Source organism: Danaus plexippus, chromosome 26, assembly GCF_018135715.1.
Source record: "Danaus plexippus chromosome 26, MEX_DaPlex, whole genome shotgun sequence".
Classification (NCBI taxonomy): domain Eukaryota; kingdom Metazoa; phylum Arthropoda; class Insecta; order Lepidoptera; family Nymphalidae; genus Danaus; species Danaus plexippus.
In genome coordinates, this window is record NC_083554.1 from 2,828,455 (window position 1) to 2,854,529 (window position 26,075).

Sequence of the window (26,075 nt, forward strand, 5' to 3'; positions counted from 1 at the left end):
TAGAGATCATGTGGGACATAGAATATATATTTTTTTATGTTTTAAATATTTATGGTGAGCGAATGCGTTTTTAATTATAGTATAAGGAGTTCGCCTCACATGTAAGTGTTTCAATTAACGAAATGTAGGGAAAGGTATTGAGAAAAAAGAAAATTGTAATTTGTGAGGTTTTTTTCTTTATATCTTGGCAAGTTTCGAAAATTTATTATTTTTTTATTTTATAGATTTAAAAAGATTGTTATTTACTACATATATGTGTTTTATAGTTACTTGACTTTCAAAAAAAAAAAAAATCACTAAAATTACATATAAAAACATGTTAACAGACAAAGACATTTTTTGTGTAAAACCTCTGTCATATAAAATCTAGTGCGGGCGAGGCAGCGTGTTAATCGATACTAAATAATGAAACTACTCATAAATACTTAATGTAATCACAAAACATTACCAATGACGAATAAAACATAAAATCAGTCGCGAAACAGTAGAATCATTTAAAAAAACATTTACATTATCTTAATAAAAACAAATATATATATAAAAATGTCCTTAATAGGAAGAATGGAGTTGTAAATAAATTAGTTTTCATAGTCCAGTGTTTACGTCTGCGGTTCATGGCCAACGGGCGGTATGCGCAGCGTACAGTCCATCTCTATCGCACACCAGCTTCAAACACATATAAAATCTTCCATCTCACTCGTACAGTGATTTATAGTATAGGAGCTCTAACATCGCTACTTGAAAATGAACGCTTCCGAGTATCCGAATAAAGAACTAATCAAATAATTATTAGACGCCTCACCTTATATAAAGTAACGGATGCTATTGTATGGCTTTGATACAAACTAAGTATTGTTAATAGTCTTATAATGAAGAGTTATTATAAAATAAAATGTGTAGCATGTATTTATACCAAATAAATTGTATAATATTTTTTAGAGTAAAAAATAAGATAGCAAGTAAACAAAGGACATTCCTATCCATTGAACAACATCTAATAAAATTTGTTATTGGAGTAAATTAAAATAGATATATTTCCAAGTAATTGATGGCCGTGGTAGGTGATACTAATTATGTGACGTGCAACACTGCTTATATGTATTATCAGAATGAACCTATGTTATCCATTTATTCTTAGAAAATATAAATATTTGAACGATCTTTTTACTCCTCGATACAGTAGTTATTATATTATAATAAAAAATATTATATATATATAAAAAAAAAATTGCAACGTAAAACATCTTAAACTCACCGGCTCGACTCCAACATCATTTTGTGTGGCCTGAAAACAGAAATGGGAATATTAACCGAAGGGCAGACAAACAAAAACAATCAGAAATAGCATCAAAATAATAAACGTTAAAACAAAAAATGGAAATTTTAAAATATACTTATACAGAACATAGAAATATTAGTAACGAACAAAATCATTCAATAGGAAAAAAATATCGTAACAATACAATACAGTCCTGGATGTAATAAGATGATATCGAAATAGAAAATTTTGTAGTATCTTATTGGATAGACAGGAGAGCAATCGTGATAATCTGTGCGAGAGAAACCAGCGATGGGTTTTAATCTGCCGGGGTTATATCTCCATCGTGCGGCCCAGCCCCCGGGGATGTTTTTAAGGAACGATCGGGTGACGGCATCTATACTGAGAAACAATTACCAATCATTTAAAATTATCTTTCCGAATAACGTGATACATTGTATCAAATGATATTGTTGGAAAAATTCGTGATAGCTCAAGGCGTTCGTCTCACTTTTTTTAAGCTAAGAAAATACGATGTTTTGGAGATATGGTAAATTAATTTAGCTTTATATGAACATGACTGCTTTAAACACTTAAAATTCTAATAAGTCACAATCAGTATCAATGTGCAGCGACCTTGATATTCCATCAGATGCCGGGATGCCGTCAAGGTCTGTCAGGTCATCGCTGCATGTCAAACGACACTCTCCACGGCCACAGCCTTATCAGTTACAACGCTTATCAACAGCTTTATCACGAACTTGGAGAGTTTTTGCAACACGATAAGCAATCTATACGACTACGTTACAATTGTATAACAGCATTTATTAACAAACGCGTCCATTTTAACGTATCTATAGATCGAATTAAATCGAGGCCAGATGCTATGAGGCTAAATCTGCATCGCATATAAATTCCGTCTACAAAAAACATTCCGAACCCTCAAATATGTACATTTCATTCATTGTTAGTTTTCACATTTTGATATCGGTTTTGACGTCAGCCATCGCCCGAGCGACAGTTTGATTCTGAACAACCTGAATCCATAAACGCTTAACCACTGACTATTACTCCGTTTTGCGGTTCGGACCCCAGTTTATAACTGACAAAACGTTTTATTAGATTTCGTTTCATTTATTTGTATCAGTTTGATTTTATTTTAAACTTTTTCGTTTAAACACGGTAGAGTACGAAGATTATGATTTATGTGTCATAGAAGTTTAACATAAAACTCTTTGAATAAACTTTAAATTAATTGCAACCAATAATACCGTGAAAATCTAGTCTGCATTCGGCGAGGGATTTTAGCTGATGTACAAAGGAATTTAAATCCAATGTATTTTGAAGATAAACCTAAATTAGCATTACAGGAAAACTGCAACTTATATAGAGCCTTGTCGCGATAGCAATACAGTTTAGTTTCATTTGTTAAAGGCTTTAAAAATGAGAAACTAAGAGAGAAAAGTTAAACAGTGTTAGGAAAAAAGAATCATATAGTTTTTGTGAATTTTGCCACAACACAAATACACGTTACTTCACTTTACCAATATAAGGTAACAAGCAATAACACAATGCAACGGTTATCTGCAACAACAAAATAAAAGATAAACAATTATAGGAAAATACACTACATTCCTTTCACTGTCATGTTTTACTTAATTATATGCAATTACAAATATTTATCTATCAAAAAATAAACCATATTAAAGATATAAATACAATTAAAGTCATGAAATATGATATGAAGGCCAACTAAATTAATTGATTCATTGTTTTTTTATGAAGCCGATGTACAGAGAAATATTTACGTTGCGGAAAGAGAACTTGCGAGTTGCTTGCATTAGACGGTGAAAGGTAAATACGGATAAAATTTCTTTGATTCCTTAAATTCTAAACGGTTGAAAAGACTCGGCTTACTTTTTTAACGAACGAACTAACACTAAACCGTCCCAGTAAATATTATTCAAATAACCACATGCACCTACAAATAAACTATGCTACGGATACTATTATTTCGAAACAATCGATTTCCTTAATTAATTTAAGTATGATACGTATTTAAAAAATGATTTAAGTTATAAATCAAAATTATCACTTCCTAAATGCTTGATTCGTACAACCCTATAATTTGGTCCTTGATGAATTACCATAAGGATGGTAAAGCTAGCAATTTTATATAAAAAAAAAAAAAATTTAATACCATTTTAGGAATCCTTTGAATGCTTTACCTGAGCCGAAAGTATAATTGAGCTAACTCTTTCGGATCTTCGAGAAGACTAAAGATACTTTAACTTTAACAGCACATTCTCAGAGTTCAAACGAAAAACTTCAAGTACATTTACTATCTCATCTCTAAATTTTTTAATAATTAATTGCGGAATTTCACTTTTATATCAAATTATAATCATACTACAGAACATATTGTACCTAATATTTTTAAAATACTATTCTAAGACACATAGTAAGAAAATTGATATACATTATATATAACCTATCTATCATAGCGTGTTCTCTCAGACTGAATGTGATGAAAAAAATTAAATGATTTTATCACATTAAAAATAAAACTGAATAAAATTTATAAAGTCAAAATATTCTTTGTATAAAAATCACCACGAGTCGACTCGACATGCATTTTGTCCTTTTTGTCTGAAATGACGTCATTATTTTCGAAAGCCTCTCAATCCTTGCGAACTTTAACAAATCAAATTTTTCAAGCTAAAAATATGACTTAACATATCAGTCACAAGTTCAATTGTTTCAAAACAACCTAGATAGCTGCATTCGAAAATGAAATGTATCATAAAAATATAGAGATATCTTTAGTTTAGAGAAGACTTATGAAAGCATAGCTGTGCTCGCTAGATGGCCATAGATACGTGAACTAATTATCAGACCGGGGTTAGGTAAACAGGCCAAGTGGCTCTAGTGGAGGCGATTTTTTACGTCAATACCCTGTCTCATATATAGCATAACTCAATTTAATTTAGTACTCTGTTTTTTACTGTCCACACACAAATAACATTCTTATATTTATCATAATATTCTAAAGGATATTTTGTTTTGAAGATGGAACGCGATGTTTAACTTTGTATAAACAAGAAAGAAATAAATAAATAAAAAAATATATAAGCTACATTAAGTCGCTATATGATATATCTTGTTGTAAAACATAATGACTATTACATCATAATTTTTATTTAATTTATGTTTCAAGATAAACTTTAATCGTGAATGAAAAGCCTTAGTCGTAATCTGTACTAAAATTATATACCTCCAATTCAATTAAAAGGCCTACTAATAAATACCTTCTAATATATCCAAGTGTGATATGTCAATTTCTTAATAGCCATTATCATCCGTTCAAATATGATACTTGGAACACAACTCTCTCTTTCTATGCCTTATAAGCGAGGCGTGTCAAAGTCTTTGTACGAACATCCGCGAGTGGCGATTTCATTATATATCAAAGTAAATTCATATTTAACTGATTTACTTATAGAAAGTAACCAAATGATATTGAATATTCAAGAGTATGTCTGATTAATATAAGTGTACGGAGCGTATTGCTTGTCTAAGTAAGTAGAGGCAACACTCGACTGTGTTGCAAACTTTACTAATCTTATATCCACCCTACCGAGATTCACAATTAGTCGAGTTTAGCGTACTACCATCATACGACTTGGTAATAACTTGCTTGATTACCGCTAACTGTTCATTTGATTCTAATTTTAAACATTTTAAAATGACAATATACTAATATTTTATAATTATTAAAAAGATCATTAGTTATTTTACTATAAGCTACTATTGATTCTGTCAAACAGTTTGCAATACATTGAAATACTATAGTAAAAACAAACTACAAAACCTATAAAATATACAAACACCCGGTTATATAATACTTGTACTGCATCATTATATTACAATAGCGTTTTTTATTATTCTCTTAACGTTCGTTTCAAATTGTTTTTTTTTTTTAATCAGATACTGTTTTATGGCGTCACATAGTTATGTATTCAATAATTAGGAAATTGAAACGAATTAAACAACATGTAAATATATATAACTCAATAAACACACATTGAGATCATAATCAGGAAATCGCAACTTAATAGCCACCTTCTGTATTATCAATGTTTATCGGTAACGTGAAGCGACGTACGGTTTAAATGAAGGAAGATCTACTCTTTTTACAAAATTTTTATAACAAAAATATTGTCATGTATATAAATAAAAATGTGTTAAGTGTTAATTATTTTCCAATAACTTTATCCCGTGTATGCCTCCGCGGAAAATGCGAGTATGCAGTCAATTAATACATGTTAAATATTTAAACTGTTTACGTTAAATGCTTAACTTGCGCGTCGTAAAAAAAAACAATTAAAGAAAAAAAATCGCTATGTTGATGTCACTATTCCGGCTACATTACTGTTTAATGTTTACGTATTGAATACCACAAATAACGAATAAAAATAACAAAAGTAGGTACGTACATTGTAAACAAATTTTACCAATCGTATAAAAAAAAAAAGTGCATATTTAATTTTGAAACTTCCTGATCGTAATGCAAAAATATTCTTAAAATAATATTGTTCACATATAATAAAATTAATATCTATTGTAAACGAAAGTTATAAACACACAGAGAATGCACCAAAACAAACCAGTAATTGGTAAGTGACCGTGAATCAAATAACGAGACAAACAAATAATGAACTTTGATATCGACCTTGAGAATTAATGTATTATATGAGATACTGCTTCTGTTACATTATAGTAATTATAGAAAGAAGCTCTTGGAACTCCTAAAAGCAGACGTCTGTCACTTACTAATAATTCAGTTTAGAATTTATCGAAACCCCAAAAAAAAATAGCAATTAAACGTAATAATTAAGGATTAAAATCGTGTTTAAATAAATGGATATAAAATTTTTAATTCTTAACAATATATTTGTTAAACAATAAGTCTATACCGAGTACAAACTACATCCTTTGTTGTGATCTGGGTCGTGACCTATATCTTCATCAAACTTTATAATAATCTAGCTCCGCCGTCTGCTATGGGAAACGATATTAACTAATGAAATTAACAATTAAATACTCTTTGTGATAAATGACGGCTGTTTTATAATTCAATCAAAGAATAACATTCAGAAGTACAAAGTTAAAATGACGAAATAGATATGTTCTAATTATCTAAACGAATTTGTCAAGTCTGATTATATTTTATGAACAAAACCAAGTCATATAAAGTACGCTGTTGGTAAACAGACCTTTGGGCGTGTCCGAAGCAAATCGATCACGGCACATTCAAGAGCGTTTCACTTATATTTTGTTTAGAATGCGATTTAAGTATTATTTATCTTATAATGTAAATAATTAAATTAATTGCGTAATGATAAAACCTTATCGATAACAGAGCGGTATCTGTCTAATACTACTTTTATAAGTAAATGTTTTATTTGTTTCTTATAAATAAGCATTACGTATATGAACAATCTGCAAAAATAAAACTCATTATATAGTGTTGACCTTGAAAAATACTAAATACTTTAAATAAAGTGAAAATCTAAGGTGAACGAGGTCGACACCGGAGACCTTGGTTCGGTAATACATGAGGTTTCAATCACATGTACATAAACGTAGCATATAAATGCATTGTTAATATAAAAACAATTACGAATTCAACAGAACAACATCTCATGAATAAAAACATTGTATAGATGGCATTTTGTATTATAACGCGAGCTAAGATACAAATTTCAATACATACAAATATAAATGTTACTTCAAATAAAAATGGATTAACAGATATTCATATAGAAATATGATTTATCTTTAAAAGATAACATAACAGTTGTCATTGAAGTCACAAAATAAAAAAAAACGGAAATATTCACATTTATAAATAAAATCGCAACAAACTGAGAGTGCTAAGTGTGGTAAACACGACGTTGCAACGAAACTCAGAATTTAGCTTTCATACGTTTTTTTTTTTTTTTAGTTTACACAGGCTATGCTCTTTTTGCTTTGAACTAAAAACATTAACTCCGATAAAATTCAACCAGATTCGTGCGGCATTTTAACAAAAACGATTAAGAAATTCTCTCTAAATTACGTTAAATTCAAAACTCTCACCGAGTTTTATTTAATAAACAAACGAAACGATAAAATAAATAGGCGAGTCGCGTTACTTAAGCCCTAAATATGCTTTATCGTACGTGTACATGTGTAGCGTATTAAAAGTTTGTTTATATTTCGTCTATTATAGAATGAGAATATGACTTTTTGTTTTTTAATAATTATTATAATTTATCAATAGTAATTACGTAACGTCTGGTGAATATCACAAGCCAATTAGTGGTTCTGAGCTTAGCATGGCCTAGTTCTGTTCATGTTTTTGGCCAAGACACTTCTAACTTTTAGCTTTCTCATAATTTAAATTGCTATTCGTGAACACGTACCTGTAGGATAATTAACATCTAATGAGATTTTATTGGAATATCTACAAGTTGTACACATACATATACTATCAAATTTAATATGTGAAAATATTTTCTGAACATATTATGTTATGAAATTAATATATTCGAATCTAGTTAAACTTAAAAAAGCTAATTTTTATTAATATTAATAATGTAGTTTTATCTACGCTTACTCTATTAGATTATTCAGTTCTAGTAACAATGACGATATAATATAACATTGATAAAGACAGTTCCTCAAGTTGAATGAGTTTCACACGTGATCTGTTCAAATACCAATAAAAATGTAAATTAAAATAACAATAAATACTTTTATTTAAAGTTTGTTACACAACGGCTGGCGGATTACACGTGTATGTTGTTACCGATGACATCTTCACGTATGTAGGTAGGTTATTATTAACATTAACGAAAAGATATTATTACATTTTATATAATTTAATATTTCTATGAATGTAAAAAAACATTAATATTGTATTTATCTTTTTTAAATTCTTCACATAAAAATCATTATTTCAAAGAATGTTTCGGAGCGGAACAGTTAAGTGCTTTGGTGGACGGCCGTCGAGGTTTTCATTGTACGCCCGCACAAAAGAAACCTAAAGGCTTTCTTTAGGAAAAACTCCAACTATCTATTCGTTGGATTTTTAAAAACCCTTTAAAATTATAATTAAACTTAGAGTGTTTGCTTTCATGTAGATATGTTTATGGAAGGACAATTAAATGAATGAAGGAATTTGGGTCAAATTTTAATTACACGGAAACCGCGTGTATTAAGGATTAACGAAATTTTACTCGGTCAAAAATTCGGTATCAAAAATTAAAAGATGTTCCAATGATTTACTAAAACGAAGAAAAGTCGGTAAACGGTTAGTAAATTTATAAATAAAAACGAAAATAAAAATATTTTTTTTAAAAAGATTCAAATCTTCAAACCTTCGATTTTATGACAGCTGATGAACGGAAGGTGAACAGAATATTAACTTTAAGGAAAATAATAAATAAAAAAATACATACAATGATTTTTTTATAGCGAACGTAAAAAACATTTTTAATACACATCATTATAACATTTAATAAGTACTGGAGATGTATTTAAATAATAATGAATTTTAACAATCACATTATTTACCATGTTTGTTGTATTTTACATATTTACGTCTTATAATAATATAATATTATAATATTAAAATGACATTTCATATTTTTTTTAAAGTAATCGCCGACGTTTAACATCACTACTCAAGGTTGTCAGTGGTTTCCTCGTGACAACACAAAAATTAAACCTTGAGCAAAAATATTTAAAGTTCACAAAATAATTAAAACCTTTTGGACAGCAAGAAAGATATATATTAATTTGTATTATTAAAGTTAAAGTATGTATATGTATGTATGTATGTATGTATGTAAGGATGATAAATGTCAAATCATTATATCGAATGAGGTGAAGGTGTTAGAAACCACGAGTGTCTTAACACATATTAATAAGGCATTGTGATTATATAAATAATATAATGTATACATTGTTAAGATTTACGTTAGGATTTTATTTGGTCTTTTATATTATTATAAAAACAAACATACAAAATTATACTTACATATATCGCATATTCAATGGATTTAATATATTTTTTAATTCAACTCATTATATTACAAATGACAAAAAATAAACAAAAAAAAAATTACCTACGTATAGTGATTGGACTCCAGCCAATAACACCGACAATTATACATAGGACTATTATATACATATATATCAACATGTATGACTTATTTTAATTTACATATTCTTTCAATAAAACATAATTATCCTCTAGCATTTTTTTTCTCTTTTCAATTTATTATTTCTTTGTAGTCTGAAGAAAATGGTTCCGTATTTGTCAAAAACAAAGAGAGTTCACGTCATTAATTATTTCAATTAAAACGATATTCAAAATTTAATAGCAAAATGACGATGGATGAGAAAGTTTCCGAGGCGTCTATTGAAGTAATATACGATTTTTTGAAATGATACAAAACAACAACACTTACGATTTCGTTGGGAAAGTTAGTCGGTAGAGGAAACTAGCAAAATGGATTTCTACAATTGAAAAACAAGACTTTTTCAAAGAAAAATAAACAAGATGAAACTGAATAAAATTAAAGCGTTAAGTTGAACGAAATAACGACCAGAGATAAAAAATTCATCGAATGCTTAAATGCCGTAGACACTATTTGATGGCATTTTAAATTCATTTTTTTCAATATTATTAATAAAATCAAAACACACAAAATGTATAATAACTAAAATCAACGACCGCATACCTTAAGACAAAAACAAAACAATTTGTATTATCAAAAAAAAATTGAGGAAAATGCGATAACATCTTTAATTACAGTTATTTTATAAATTAAAAAATATCTTTTAAGAGATAAAGCTACACAAAGTTTTAAATTCACTAATAATATTTTAAAATGTCCGTATATAATCCGTCTATCATACCTACTTGAAAGGCGTTAATATAATTAATGTAGATATGCCATAAGCATAGTAGTAACAATTAAAGAGATAGTAAGCCTTATATTCTCTACTGTGTCTACAAGCTCGTGTATATTCACACATCATCAGCCCCGACCTACCGTATTCTATTTATCAATATGTTCGTTCGTCCGGATTAATCTTCGTAACTACTAAACCGGTTTTTTTATTTGCTTTTGGGGACCAACGAACAGGCGGCTCGCCTTATGGTAAACTGTCTCTTACTCCAGTGTGTGGCAACACGAGTGTTCGAAATTTCGAGACGTATAACTTAGATTTATCTATGTTACATATATATATATATATATATATATATATATATATATATATATATTATAACTAAGTATATATAATGACAATACATTATTAATCAGCTATAATGAAGTGTTAAAAATAATGTTTTTATAACTAAGTAGCGGCAATTAAGCCCGCTCGCTCACGATCGTCAGCTGCTATATATCAAAATAAGCTATTCTTGAACCCTCTCATTTGGATCTCGTACGATCACGGAATAGATCTGGTACATAATGACGACATTTCAATATATAAAGCCTTTTCATTAGAATTTTATTTCATTGTACAGATCAAATATTTAAAAATAATTAAGACGGGGTTTATGATCTAGTAATAAGAAATATAGAGCACATACATAATTAAGGGAACTTTATTACTTTTATCAATATTATGTATAATGTATACTACTTTTGGTGTTACAATATATAGTCCTAGTCCTAGTTATAGTTATAAGTTCTTCAACGTCATTTTCTAATATTGATATGAATTAAAATACACTTTAAAATAATTAACAGATATATAAAAAAATCTTGTGAAATTTCTAAGTCTAAAGTACTAGTGTTATATAGGCCGTGTGTAACGGAACCTGTCTCACTAGAGGGTCTCCGAGTCGCATCGCGGTCTTCGACCCTCGAGTACTCATGAACTGCCTTGACCTGCGAACTCCTGCCAACCTCCGTACCAAGCGCTCCAACCCTGCTACTTAACTACCGCCGAATATGGACGTTGAACCCTTCATCAACTTTATACCCTTTGATGTTTGAATATATATTTACATCAAACCAGAGAATTTTCACTTATGCTATCAAAAAAAAATATATACAAAGTCATTAAAAATCACGCCTGTTATTTATTGAATCCTAATAACGAATAAACAATATAAAGCTCACTTATTAATATAAATTCAAAATATATTTACCAAGTTCTTAATATATTAGTAAGGGGAGACGTCTTCGTCGTCATGATACAATCAACCTGAACGTCAACAGTCGAATATTTGTGTGAACGACCCAACAACCTTGAGAATTTTTGGTCGGATCGAACCATATTCGATACGCAACCCGACGAATTATAACCGAACCGTATTTCACTGAACAAATTAAACATGGACAATAAAAATAACACTAGCCAAAATTTTATGCAATACTATTACTATAACTATTCACCGAGATCTTTTGTTCGTTTTACGAAAAGCAATTGCGTGATCAATTATGATTTACGGATTAATTTTAGCACATAATTAGAACCCGATGTTATTAATAGAACAATTACAAGTTAACGATCGTTTAAAAAAAAATTCATTAAAAACTCCGTTCACGTGTTACATTACCGACGTAAATAACGTAATCGATTTACGTGACAGTATTACGTAGGCTTATTCAGATTTACATTTGGAAAAAAAAATGTGACACAATTTCAGATGTATACAAGTGAATCGCTTTATTATACAAAATAAAAAATTCCAGCTCGCGGATAACGCGTTTCGATAAAGCTTTTTCTTATAACTTTACAACTATCAATACTAAACGCCGACGTCTACTGACGTACTTTATATTTTACCTTATGGGTATGGCCCTAGACGGAGGGCAATTTTTTATTTACATTATACATATAAGTATACATATCGTATATAAAAATTCCGTGCAACATGCCTTTTTCTACGATATCTTTTTTCCAGTCCAGTTATTGGTAGTTTTATATCGATATCGATAAACCAAATATGTATTATTATAATCACATATCGACATAAAATAACAAAATGTTATTATTTTAAAATATTCTAATAATAAACCTATTCAAATGTTCTTTTTAACAAATACACATTATACAAATTCTATGCCTTTCTTTCTATTTCAATAAAATATATATAAATATTTACACTTGAAAACTATTATGTTATAACATAACCGCAATTTTTTATTAATAATTTATACTTTTATTATTGATGCAAAATTATGTATGTGTGTTTGTTTGTTACACGATTACGTAACAGGGGCGAAACTGATTTGAATAAGACCTTTTATGTCCCTTAGGGAGACAGCGAGCAGACGATCCACCTGATGCAGAATCACCAACACTAATTGACATCCGTAACATACGGACGGGGTGTTTCGAATGCTTTTGCCATTTTTTTTTTGTTAAATATACTACTGAAATACACAGGCTGAGTTTTGCTCAAAACCTTTAGAGATACATCCTGTATATATAATGCGGAAATTATTTTTGTAGTCGTATCGAATTTTATATAGGATAATCCCGCAATGATACGACTAGAATAAAGGAATATTACAATAAAGGCAAATATAATATCCTAATACTGTCAATAACCAGCTTAATCTTATAATCAGCAACATAACTGTACTGTCCGTGTAATAGCGGATGTCTAGTCCGGTTACCTCAAGCGTGGACAAACATACATACATCTCAAAGATAACATCAGTTATGAGGAAAGACTCCGCGGAAACTATTCCCTTACATCCGCTTACGTCACAACTATTGCTATTTAATTTTCTTTCACACACGGACAAAAAAATGTCAAAGGCTATGTAATTAAATATAGATTTCACATGCGAATTAGCTTGCTGTAACTACTTACACGTAAATGTTACTTTAAACAACTCCGATAAAGAATAGTAATTTATTATAGCAATCGGCTAAATAAAAGGCCATTATTACCATGTTAGCCGCCCGATGCCAAGAAACTAGCGAGAATTATGATGGTATAAATGTAATATGTTCATAGGAAAAGATTTTAAAAACCATCAGAATATAAGTCACGGCACTGATTTATTCCACTCGGCATTTAAGTACAAGAACCTAAATATATTTTAAGTTAATTCAAGTCAATTGTTATCATTACTGAGTTTATCGCAGATGACACTTTGAAAGCTTCATCAATTTCCCGGATAATAAAGCGCTGAACGACTATGAAAAGTGTTATCGCAGTGAAAAAAATATTGTGTTAATAATTCATTTTCGCTAAGTACATTGTAAAAAACTTCAATAGGCCATTAGTACCTCGGGATGCTGATAAAAGTTACCTTAATGCTAGTACGGCATGTTTAGGATTGATCCATACTATTTAAAAGAATATCAGTTTTTATCACTTTGAGGTATAACAACAATACTTTTATTCTATGGATTTTATTTGTACATTAATTTACATGAAAGTTTTAAAGTAAAAAAATGGAGATGTAAATTTTGGTAATCAACTGGTTAGAAATATTTTTGTTAAATCCGTTATTTTCACAGCATAGTTTGAATATTCAATGTTAATCATATACACTTACTATGAAATATAATATAACTTTTTATAAGGCTACATTTTTTTGTAAAATATATTCAATAATTTTACACTAAGTGCCTGACGATGAACAAAAACAACACCCCGACACAGGCACTGGCACGTGAAGCACTTAATCTGGTAATCACAGACCAAAAATATCTTACATCATTTTGGAAAATACCTGATATTCTTACAGCGATCATAGTCGTTTAGGGCCGATAGTAAGCAAACATAGCTAAGGAAAACTGCAATGAAATTTCAAATGAAAAAAAACCGCATCAAAATCGGTCAATCCATTTACCAGCTACGATGCCACAGACAGACACACAACACACACACTTCAATCGACGCCAAACTTTTAACAACCCTCTTTCTGCGTCTGGGTTTGTAAATTAAATAACAAACATTCAAATTGAATTCAAAATTAATTAAAGCGGCTGATATTGAATGTTTTAGAAGAAAATATGGGGTCTGTTTGTAAGTAACTCACACGGTAATACCTCCACCTTAGTTATTGTTATCGAGACGGGGTCAAATTTCAACATCTGCCGATACAGTAAACAACACTGAACTAAACTATAATACGACCTTTATAGCAATAAAAATAGAGCCTACGGTTAACCTGCGCCGTCGACTGTATACCTATGAGTCAGCCGTTTCTCGGCTCCACGAAGTATTTCATTACCGGACCGAGCGATTTATGCAATCAACTAAGTTCTAGTGGTGTAAGTTTTTATTAGTTGTGCGAAGGTGACGGTTGGTTGATATATATTAAGAAATTTGAATGACGTGACAAATATTGTAACACATTACATTAACGTGAAACTTTTACATTGAAGGTAAAAATAATCACAACCATATTTCCATACGGATCCGAGCAGCGCCGTGAAATATGTAACCGGATCAAGATAAATTTTATTCGCCTTAAGGGAAATGACGTAATCACTGTCGTAGGAAACATCCAGCTAAGCTAAGCCCAACATCTTTAGGGCCTGACGAATTATCGCTTCATCCTCGCCATACCCTATTAACGTTAAAACAAACAATAAAGGGAAAAGGCACCTCCCGCTAGGTAATGACTGGATTACCCACGTCTCAGCTGCGATGGTTAGTTATCAGATAAAGCGCTTTATTACTTGCTATCGAATTCTTCGTACAGCTTTAAAGCTAAAACTTTGAGACTAACCCATACTATTAAAAAGTTATTTTACGTTTAATCTAAAGTTCTATATATGATATATTAAAATAGAACACCCACGTTATTTTGTTAGAGCTTGATATGTTTGCGTTAAGTTTGTTTTTTGTCGTCTTTTGAATCGTAGGGGTGAATGTCACCCAAAATAGATAACCACTTAGAACTGATCCCTCTAATATACATTTTTTTTTATTATGTCATATTATTTCATAATAAATGCTATAATGGTTTAACAACACATTTCAAAAATATTCTAGGTACATTTAATTTTACATCAATGTACTTTTCTTTTTTTGTTAAATTTGTTAACTTTAACGGATAGTATTTTACCATGTCAGTTTTTTAATCAGTAAGACATTATAATGAAATTTCATAGTATGTAATATTTTCTTTACAAATGTGTTTAAAACACATTTCGTTACATATAACCAGTCCTTGCCGATACGGCAACATTTTTTTTTGTCAGTCCACATTATCTTAAACACGTGCTGAAAGCGAACTAAAATAGTGTCAATGGTAGACACATGTCTAATTTGCTTCCTTCATCCTTCAAAAGGGATTTTGGAAATAAATTCTTTCATATACAATATATTGATATACAATTTTAATATATAATCTTAATGACTAAATAATAAATAATGCTTTGTTCATTTATATTTATTTTTTTAATTTGTTATAAAGATTAATATCGTTATAACAAAGAATTGGATATTCATTTTAAACGTAGTTATCCAACTCTTTGAGAGTAATTTTCGTATGTGCCACGGTCGTTACTTTAGGACGGATACACACAATATTCATTACTATAATTTGAAAAATTGGAAATAAAATAATTATACGAAATCACGTAGTTATCAGATGATAAAACAATACTTTAAAAATATAAAAAACTCGCATATATTCTTTTATATATAAAACGGTATATATTCTTTTTATATATAAATACTTTTCTTCTCTTATTATTTTATTACGATCCTACTGAATTGTTGTATTTTATAACAACAATATTCGTCAAATCCAGTGTGTATTCACCCTTATTAGCAATCCGACTGCCGGAGACTAATTTCCGTCTGAGCGCAGTTTCTTAATTGTTACCTTTCTCATTTGGTATTCCTTATCATTCCATATACACGTACCTGTCACGTTTCATCAAACAATACTTGTTAATTTGTTAGAATTGTTAATTCACTGTATTGTTTCACAGATCACTTGGATCGTTTCTTATAATTAAAGTATTGAAAATCAAGCTCTATCTAAAACTCAATAAACCAAAAACCTTATACATAATTATTTTTATGAAATATTAATCAATTCTACTTGATTACACAAAACCTATTACTAATATAACAAACCGTATGTAGTTTTTGTAGGAGTCGTTCTAACGTTACGTACCTGAAACAAAGAGAGTGTATTATTAGATTAGGGCCAACATTTTGATTAACACGATACCTAACTTTAACATCATTTCATATTATCTGATCAATAATTTAATCATTGTAAAACGTTTAAGGTTATCTTCGTACCACTCGGTGAGCTCCTTTCTCGCGTCCTTGACGTTATGACCTTTCGTTCTCATTGATAGCGACTGCAATAACACAATGTTACTCATCACACGAGCAAACATCACCTTATGTAATTAAAATCTATTGTTTTTTTTTCACTCGAAAATCTTAAAAACGGTTTACCTACAAACTAAGAGATTGGGACAAATGAAAAAGTTACATACAACACAAATATAAACCTTTCCAATAATAAATATTTTATATGCAATTTTTTCTATATACAACTAACGACAATTACAACAAATGATGAATATTTTGTAAACATTATTATAATATAATTATATGCTTTGACATGTTTCATCAACTTTATAAGAACATAAATTGCTAATGTCATAGGCTGCATATTGTATTAGTTATTAGTTATTAGGGTCGGTAGTCCTGTTCCTATGTAACTGTGGGCGTACGAGTGTATATAACCTTTGACTTTTCAATATTCGCCGTAACTCAATAAACATAATAAGACAATATTCGCGTAACAATGAATTTGTAAAGATATTATATTCTATATCATAATTTATTATTTACGAAGTTTTTTGTACATTTTTTTTTGTCTATAGTGATACCTATGTTACAAGAATTCATCTGTACTATTAACTCTGAACGATAAATTGAATAAATCATTAAATACGGTTGCTATTTTGTTACCGCTAAAGTAACCGCTTAATTTTAAAAGCGCCCTACGTAGACTTTTACAGACATGAAGCAAATACTGCGAAAAAGTTAGTTTAAATACATGCAAATAGATATAAAATTAACTCAAATTAGTATTTTATGAAATCTATTAACGTATTTTACAATTAATATACTTAATTGAACGCTTTCACATTGCAAAACCAACAACTCGTAGTTACCAAATTCTAACAAACTTTATAGAGAGCAGTTAAAACTTAATTCTCAACTTGTTAAGACTTAGCGACGGCGGGGATCTTTGTATGAACTGTACTTGTGATTTCAATCGATCCTCAAATATGTATGAGGTAACATTTACACACAGAAACACAGTTAATTGTGCTGATTTAGATGAAATTCAAAACATCCTAGTATCAGATGTTCGGCCTACACTTGACGTTATGAGGCATGTCAGTAGAAACGAATTTGATCTTTAAAGGGCACGAATTTAATCAGATCTCACCCCGTGGGAGGAATCTATATTGCCAGCTTAGTAGGGATGACATGAGTTCAGTCTAGATTTAAGTATTATTTATTTCGTTAATGCTATACAGTTGACTGTTAAATAGTTTTATAATAAAAAATCAACTGTTGTAAAACAATACTCCGACCAAGGACTTGTTCACAGTCGATTGGACATCTTTGACTCAGCATCACCTTCAGAATAGTTTTTTTGGTGATTAAAGTAGGTACATTTATTTCGCTTCTAGTTTGATTTTCAATAGAATAACAAAAATGAATAAAAGGGCTTGTAGATAAAAAAAGTTATAATTTTCTGAGGTACTATGTATTTCTATATTTCGGCTTCAACTATTACTTACTTTTCACCTTCAACATTAAAACAATACTTCAAGCCAAATAAAATTTTATTTCTATAATAACATTTAATACATTCATTAAATAAAACAGGGTATATAATATGAATTTATAACCTATGTACAAGACACAGGAAATAATCACTAACAACGTTGAAAGCCGAAAATAAATTTAGTGTTTAAAATGAAATAAACTTAAGAATAAAATAACAACAAAGTGAAAGAAGGCGAATAAAAATGAAAAAGTAGGTGTATCCAAGTCCAAATACCCATACAAAATTTATATTTTTAATATATATAACATTATATCGTTACAAAACTACAATTTAAACATGTCACCTACATACAATAGTTCTGTTGGCTGAAATCTTTTTACATTCAGAGATAGTAGCTACCTAGTTTTGGAAAAAAAAAATCCTAATGCATCCCAAATATTCCTGAACCTCGACACCGAGTGTTGAATAACAATGAGCTTAAATTGGATCAAAGATAATATAAATGTATGTACATATCAGACGCATGTGTTCGTGTTTTCGACATACGGTAAAAAAAATAACATAACACGGAAAACCCGTACTATATTTATTGGCTGAAGTTATTTAAATATTTATTTGGGTCAACTACGTAGTACGTGCGATCTAGTAGCCTTTGACGAACGTACGTAGAAATAACAATGGATATTCTGTTGTAACGATAAGAAGCTACTTGGACGCGGTATAATATATAAATTCTAATTCAAAAAGTAACGTAAATGGAAACGTCAGCAGAACTGACAGATTTCTTATCCAACGTCAATTGAAATCAAACACTTCATTATATTAGTACATTGTGTTAGTGAAATATCCGTCTGCGAATCCGGGGATAGAAAAAAAATAATCACTACCGTTTCCAAAGTATGGCAGAAATTTGCTCCGACACGCACGCCCAAGTGAGCGGCCCCTTTATTTGACAGCAAATTAATAACAGCCAGCAACACGGGAGAGTCTTAACGCGCCACCGCAGCGATCCAACATCGACTTTATAATAAAAGCGATAAAGTCTTATGTAAACATTTATTGCTTTATAAATATCCTTTAGCAATTTTAATCCTTACGGTTGGCGACATTAAAGCGTAAATCGTGCACCGGAACCAAGTTAATAGGATGTAATTTATCCGGGTTAGAACGCAGCGTTGCCGCTCGGCTGGTGTTGGAGCGAGACACGTGATATACTATTCCGTCTAGAGTAGGACGGGTATATTTTTAACGTTTCGTTATGTTTTTAGCTGACGGGACGCCGAAGCCGACGTATTGTGGGAACGAGGTGATCGCAGAACGTCTTAAACGACATTTCTCATTAATTTTCAGGAAGACATGAATATCTCTCATTGCACGGACTGGGTGGATATCATTCGACTTGTTTCACGCTATCCGATATTGGGACGACATTTTGACGAATTAAACTTATATTGGACATAGACTATGTATCAATACACAGACATACATACTTTACAAGAAGTTTCTTTTGTAGATAAGCTAATATAAGAAAAAAAAACATCAACTAAAATAACGTTCATATCATAAAGTACGTATTTAATTATAACCTATTTAAACAAAATTAAATTTTGTTAGGAATAAATTGTTTCAAACAAAGACTTTTCACACATTTTTTTATCTACAACAAACTTCTGCATTCAAATGTCACCGTATCAACTGAACAAACCTGTTCCGAATATTTAATTTATTGTATATGGCAACAAAAAAGAACAATCCGAATTTTGATCAACTTCAAATGTTTATACCTATTTAAAAAAAAACACAATGTTGCCATTCACTATAAAAAGATTATAATTTTTTTAAATGCAAATAGAACATGGCCTAGATTAACACGTGGGGTTTTATCTTGAATTCTCGACACTTACGGTAAAATGCGTTGTTTTTGTTTGTCATCTAGAAAAAAACTTTACTTTTTAAAACAGGTCTAAGTATTTAACAATACGCCGCGAATGATTATAGAAGTCCTAAAATTAATTAAATAAAACCTTTTTTCCTCAAATACAATAATATGCTAACATTTTAAATCACATTTTTATGGATGTTTTATATTTAAACATATGTAACTATCATAAAGAACTATATGCAAATATATAGGTTTAACTTAATGCTGTCGTAGGCGTGTATCAGAAAAGACAAAAAGTTATAATATAAAACGATTTCAAATTTACCTAAACCTACATAATTCCTAACAAAAACACGCCTTATATTTTTTTCTTATAACTTCAAATCGAAAAATATAATTTTATTAAAAAAAAAAAATATATAATTAGTAACATATAAGTAATTACAGCATCTTAATTACGATATCAAAGTATATGGGAGCTGACAGATCACATGCATCAGTTAGTTTAAACAGCTGTTGTTAAAATATCATACAAATTGGCACCTTAATAGTATGAGAGTTACAGGAATGAGGAAGCATTACACTCACATACGATAACTTATATAAAATGGTAATAATATTCGTTTTAGATAATTTAATATGGAAACAATATGTATTACATAAAAATATAAGACTTAAGGTTTAAAAAGCATATTTAATTATATATATATATATAAATTACACTTCTGTAGTGGTGGTCTCGTATAAACCAATTTTGACCATTTAGAGTAAGTGGAAACAAAATAATAAATTTATCATCCGATACAGTAATCCTGCGGTATAATGTTTTTAATATATTCTGTTATTAAACACGCAGTTAAATAATTTATAAAATACTACTAAATATTCCGAAATTAAATTCAGAATAATATTCATTATTGTTTTCATATTAACTTATATGTCGGAAAAAACATGTTTAATTAGTACTAGTTTGTGGACGATACATCGTGTGCGCTGATTTTGGAATTCCTAAATAAAACAGTTTAACAACCGCTTGCCAGCGCCATCTATAATCTCGAGCACGGGACTTCACACAAATATTCTACTACCTATATATCCGAGCTAGGTTTCATCGTAATCAGTTCAGTAGTTATTGCGCGAAAGAATACCAAACATCCAACATCACTCATAATTTCATAAAGTTTATTATATAGTATTGTAATATATATATATATATATATATATATATATATATATATATATATATATATATATTAAAATAAGTATTTTTTTCCATTATAATACAATCTGTCTATCTTAATACATTTTACCGAAAATAGCGTAAAAAATTACATGCGTTATATTTATATAAAATATAACTATATTAAGTTTAGTATTGAATAAAGAGATTAATTTTATCAGTTGGGTTAACTGTTAAGAAAATATCCTGATATCGAAAGGACTCCTGACTATCTTCAAACATTCATTAAACCTAATTTATCTTAAAACAAAACTACAACGTCCCTCACGAGTTACATCTAACGCCCTGTATATAGTTATCAATATTTATTGTATAACAGTACCTTTCTTATAAATAAATCTACACAATAATCCTTTTTATCTATAACAATATGTATTTGTTATGGCACACTAACAGTTTAATTCGGACACGAGTACGTCTATATTAACCCATTCCCTGTTATAAATACTCATGATTCATCGACACAGACAAACGACGATCCCGAACTCAGAGACGACGGATAATATTAATACAAATTGTACATCGGTTTTTTTTAAATTCCATTTCATTGGTGTTCATAAAAACTAGCATCATTTTATAAATGATTATATGAAAAAAATCTCAACGAACAATCGCATTAAGGAGGGTCGTTTGTATATAATGGCACAGAATTAAATAATATTAAAGAAAAAGTTTGTATATAATACAGTTTTATGTTATATATAAACTCCGGTTACGTAAATGATAAATGTTCTTTGTTATTAGCCATTCCTGTGATCTATTCAAAGGGAACGCTCTGAATACAGCGACTTTAACAATGACGTCGCTGTATATACTACTTATTATATATCGACTTTCTCATCTAGTATATAAAATAAGTGTACAATATAAATATTATTAATTATAATAATACCAATAATTGATTAAATTTCTCTGTTTTATTTTAAATAAGTGTCAAAGTATATACTAAAGTTTTAATAATTAGTTCACTTTTTTTTTATATACATGAATTATTAAAAATATACGCTTCGAATTAATGAAAACTTTTTTAAATACTGTTAAGTGACCCGCTTTTCATTTAAGGCCGGACAGAATTTACAAAATACATATTAAACATAATTAATACTGAATGTATACTAAATGATTTCTTTTAAGGTATAGCTCGTGTGAACCCTCTCCCTATTTGCATATTCGTGTGTGGGTTCCGGACCCCGGACACATTTACACAATTAACCTAAACCCCTAATAAACACCTGCATAACGAACGACGATTACCACAACTGACGGATGTTGAACTTGTGTGTAAGGGGTTTTAAATTATTTAACCTTTAAAATAAGACGTTCGAGCAACAAAAAAAGAAATAGCGTCGTGAAAAATTACGTCATTACAAGTTTATAAAATAAGCCAATGTCTAATACAAGTATACTAAAAAAGAAAATTCTTATTTATGAGTAACATTCTTAGATTTCTTCTAAACAAGATCAAAGTCAGATTAAATTGATGTTTCTATGAAGAGAGGATTCGCATCTGGTTCGTTGGTGACTTTGGAATGGCGTTCAGAATTAGGAGAAAGTTTTGATTGGTGAATTCGTAACTACATACGTCGACCTTGCTCAGTAAAATGTTAGCAACATTAAGAAAATATATGATATATAATTTTAGACATAGAGTTCACGGAGAATCATTAATAAGTAAAAATAAAATACTAAGACCTTAAGGGGAGGTATCCATTTGAGAGCTCTTAACACAAAATAACAAAGAAAATATAAAGATATTTATTTACGTAACAGAACAAAACGTGGTACAAATTCATTCCTCTTTCATGACATGAAGAAAACCAGATAAGAATAAGTATGAATCAGAAATTACTTTAATATGATGTAAATGAAACATACAAAGAAATCTGTTAAAAAATTGCAATCAAATCGTTCATAAAACAATTAATGTATAGAATAAAAGTAGATTTTCTATTATATATACAAATTAAACTTATCATTATACTCCAATGTACATTTAATTATAAGACATTGAACGAATATTTACAAGAAGCATTAAAAACGCTTTATTTTTATAAAAATCGGGAAAATTTTAGAACGAACGGTTATTTCTGTAATTGCTTGGTTTCAAACGTTACTAGGCCAGAGACAAGTTCATAATACGAATAATGTTGACCACAAAATACGGATACAGGAGATAAGTTAGTTTAGACGATATCCTATAACGGATGTCATGGACGAATAGCCAACGACCGACAAGGTTACAATTAACATTTATATATAGGTATTAACTGTGTCGTTACATTATTAATCTTTGTTAAAGCACAGATAATATAACACTCCGTTAGTAATGAACACAGATTAAAAATTAAAAAACACATACATATGTTCGTCTATGTATCGATGTGCTTTTAAAGCTTGAATTTTTATAACTGACAACAGAAATGTAACCAGCTATGTCTGTAGACGGTAGACTTAGACATTACTAACAGTGCATTGGCCCTGGAGCAATAAACTACTCATTCGCAGGTACGAACAAGTGTACTTGTATGTTATAATGTTGTTTGTAATCATAGAGCAAAAGATTGTGTTTAAAATAAAAACCATCGCCTACTGCCGGCCAATAGTTTATTTAATTGCTTAGATTTCAAACGACATTACGTCGTGAGATACACTAAAAAGGCTAGTATTTATATCTTCAAAATACTTTAAATGTTTAATCCTATCATGATAAATATTTTAGTATGTTTAAATGGTTTTAAAAAATAAACTAAAAAGATAACAAATAACCCAAAAACTTTTAACGGATATTCATCAGTGATCAGAGATTAAAAACATTTAGAAATAGAAGATGATCTTAAAATTATTGATACAATACAACATGTTATTATTTAATAAAAAGTCTTAAAAATCCTTTAATACAATATTAAATATAAATCGTAATTTTGATTCAAATTATTCTTATCTCCGTGTGTATTTATCGATTATTTTAAAGCATAACTCTATACAATAAAACACTTAAAAATGTAATTGTATGTCTAATAATAATGTTATTATTTAAAATGTGTTCGCGAAACACGCATCCAAAACATTGAAAGTTAAATTTCTATGCAATTATAAAGCCGGCGACACACAGCGAGGTCACGTTCGTTGGCCATTGTAGGACCACTTCCGGCATGAACCCACGCAGCCAATGTTACATACAACGTGCCACTAAATTAGATAAATACTACGATATGTTTAACATCTAACATGTTTAATGGATTATCATTCGATTGATTTAATAAATCGATTTAGGTAGAATATAATATTAATTAAGTATGTACATAATTATTTTATATCAATAACTCCATACATTATGAGAGTAACAGGTTCGTAGCAATACTTTTAAATGCTAGTTTCCAATTGGCCGGCGAGTCGTTTCATTTTGCATTCTAATCTTTTATAAACTAAGATTCATAAACAAAAATATTCATTCATATAAACAACATCAAGCAATAATTTTCCGTGTAAACATTATTCATACATATTAAAAATATAATACATGCATGTTTACATGCATCTTAATGTTATTAAAATCTATAGCAAAAATAAGACTGGAAGAAAAAAAGTCGTTAGTAATTAATTTTCTGTTTGAATTTTTATATATATAACGAAAGTTAATTTATTTCTTTGAATCGTATCGTTGCAAAATATTGTAAGAAAATATAAAAATCTGAATTCTTATTAGAATACTGTGATATAATCAATTATGATGAAAAATAATAATATAGGTCGAGCCAGCAGTTTCATTAGCTGACCGTTCTCAGGAGCTTTGCTTTGAATACTATCACGTTCCAATCTTCGATTGATAGACGCTACAACGCTCACCGTGGGAAAAACGTTTAAAATAACCGTGAACCAAAACTACATAAAACTGTTATAATAATAATAAAAAAATATTCAATTAAAATCTCGGTGTGCCCAATGCTTTGAAGCATTAAGTCAGTTTTTAAACGGTCGTTTAATATGCGGAACTACTTGAAAATATGTTCGTGAAATACTTTATTGTAATTAAAAAATTATACGTGAGCTTTCATATAATAATATTTAAATATAATACAATAAAGTCTAGACTGCCGACCGTAAATTAATACGACAAACAGCTGACCATGGTTTAAAGGTGTGGGTTCAACGACACGGGCAACGCAAGGTCACACCATATGCTACGTTACTATATTTAGGTTTTAATAAGCCATTAGGGCTACCGGTTAAAACTTACAAACGCTTAAAACTTTGTATTGTTACGATCAGATATGAATTTAGCGATTTATAAATGTAAAAAATGGCAAATTAAATAATTTTACATCCATGAGAATTAGTTTTGGAGATAAAATGAGTTGAATTATAAATAAAATTTTAAAAATAAAAAAACATTAGGTACGTTCCATTAAAAATTATTCCTTCATAAGCAAGTACACGTTCTAATACTCGTTAGTAAATTGTTTTAAGGTATAAAATATAAAGCCCATGATACACAGCATAATTTTTTACCTCATTTTTAATTTACCACCAGTCTTAAACGGTCTACTTTCAGTTTACTTAGTACGTATTAAAAATTATTTTTATATGTACTTCAATACATTGTGTTTATTCAGCTGTACCCATTACATTGAACCCGAGAAGTCCACTGGCTTATATACACTGTATATGTATATTAAACATCACAACTCCAACAAACTTGAGCTACATTTTAGTTAAAGCGCTTTAATTGTTTCCGTATTTAAGTCTACGCGTCGCTGGAGCGCTAAAAGCGCATTCACAATTACGTCCCAACCTTGGTATGTTGTTACATCGACTAATATATATGAGTCATACATATAAATTATCTTTACTAAGAAAAATTTAATAATATTG

At 29.5% G+C, this 26,075-nt stretch overlaps 1 protein-coding gene across 1 annotated transcript in view; it reads right to left on the reverse strand.

Moving 5' to 3' along the window:
* LOC116774317 (AF4/FMR2 family member 1) overlaps positions 1-26,075 on the reverse strand; it is a 111,860-nt gene that overhangs the window by 76,350 nt on the left and 9,435 nt on the right. Inside the window, exon 2 of the mRNA XM_061524890.1 lies at positions 1,256-1,285. Within this exon, the coding sequence (XP_061380874.1) occupies positions 1,256-1,285 (30 nt within the window). The remainder of the gene's footprint in view (positions 1-1,255; positions 1,286-26,075) is intronic.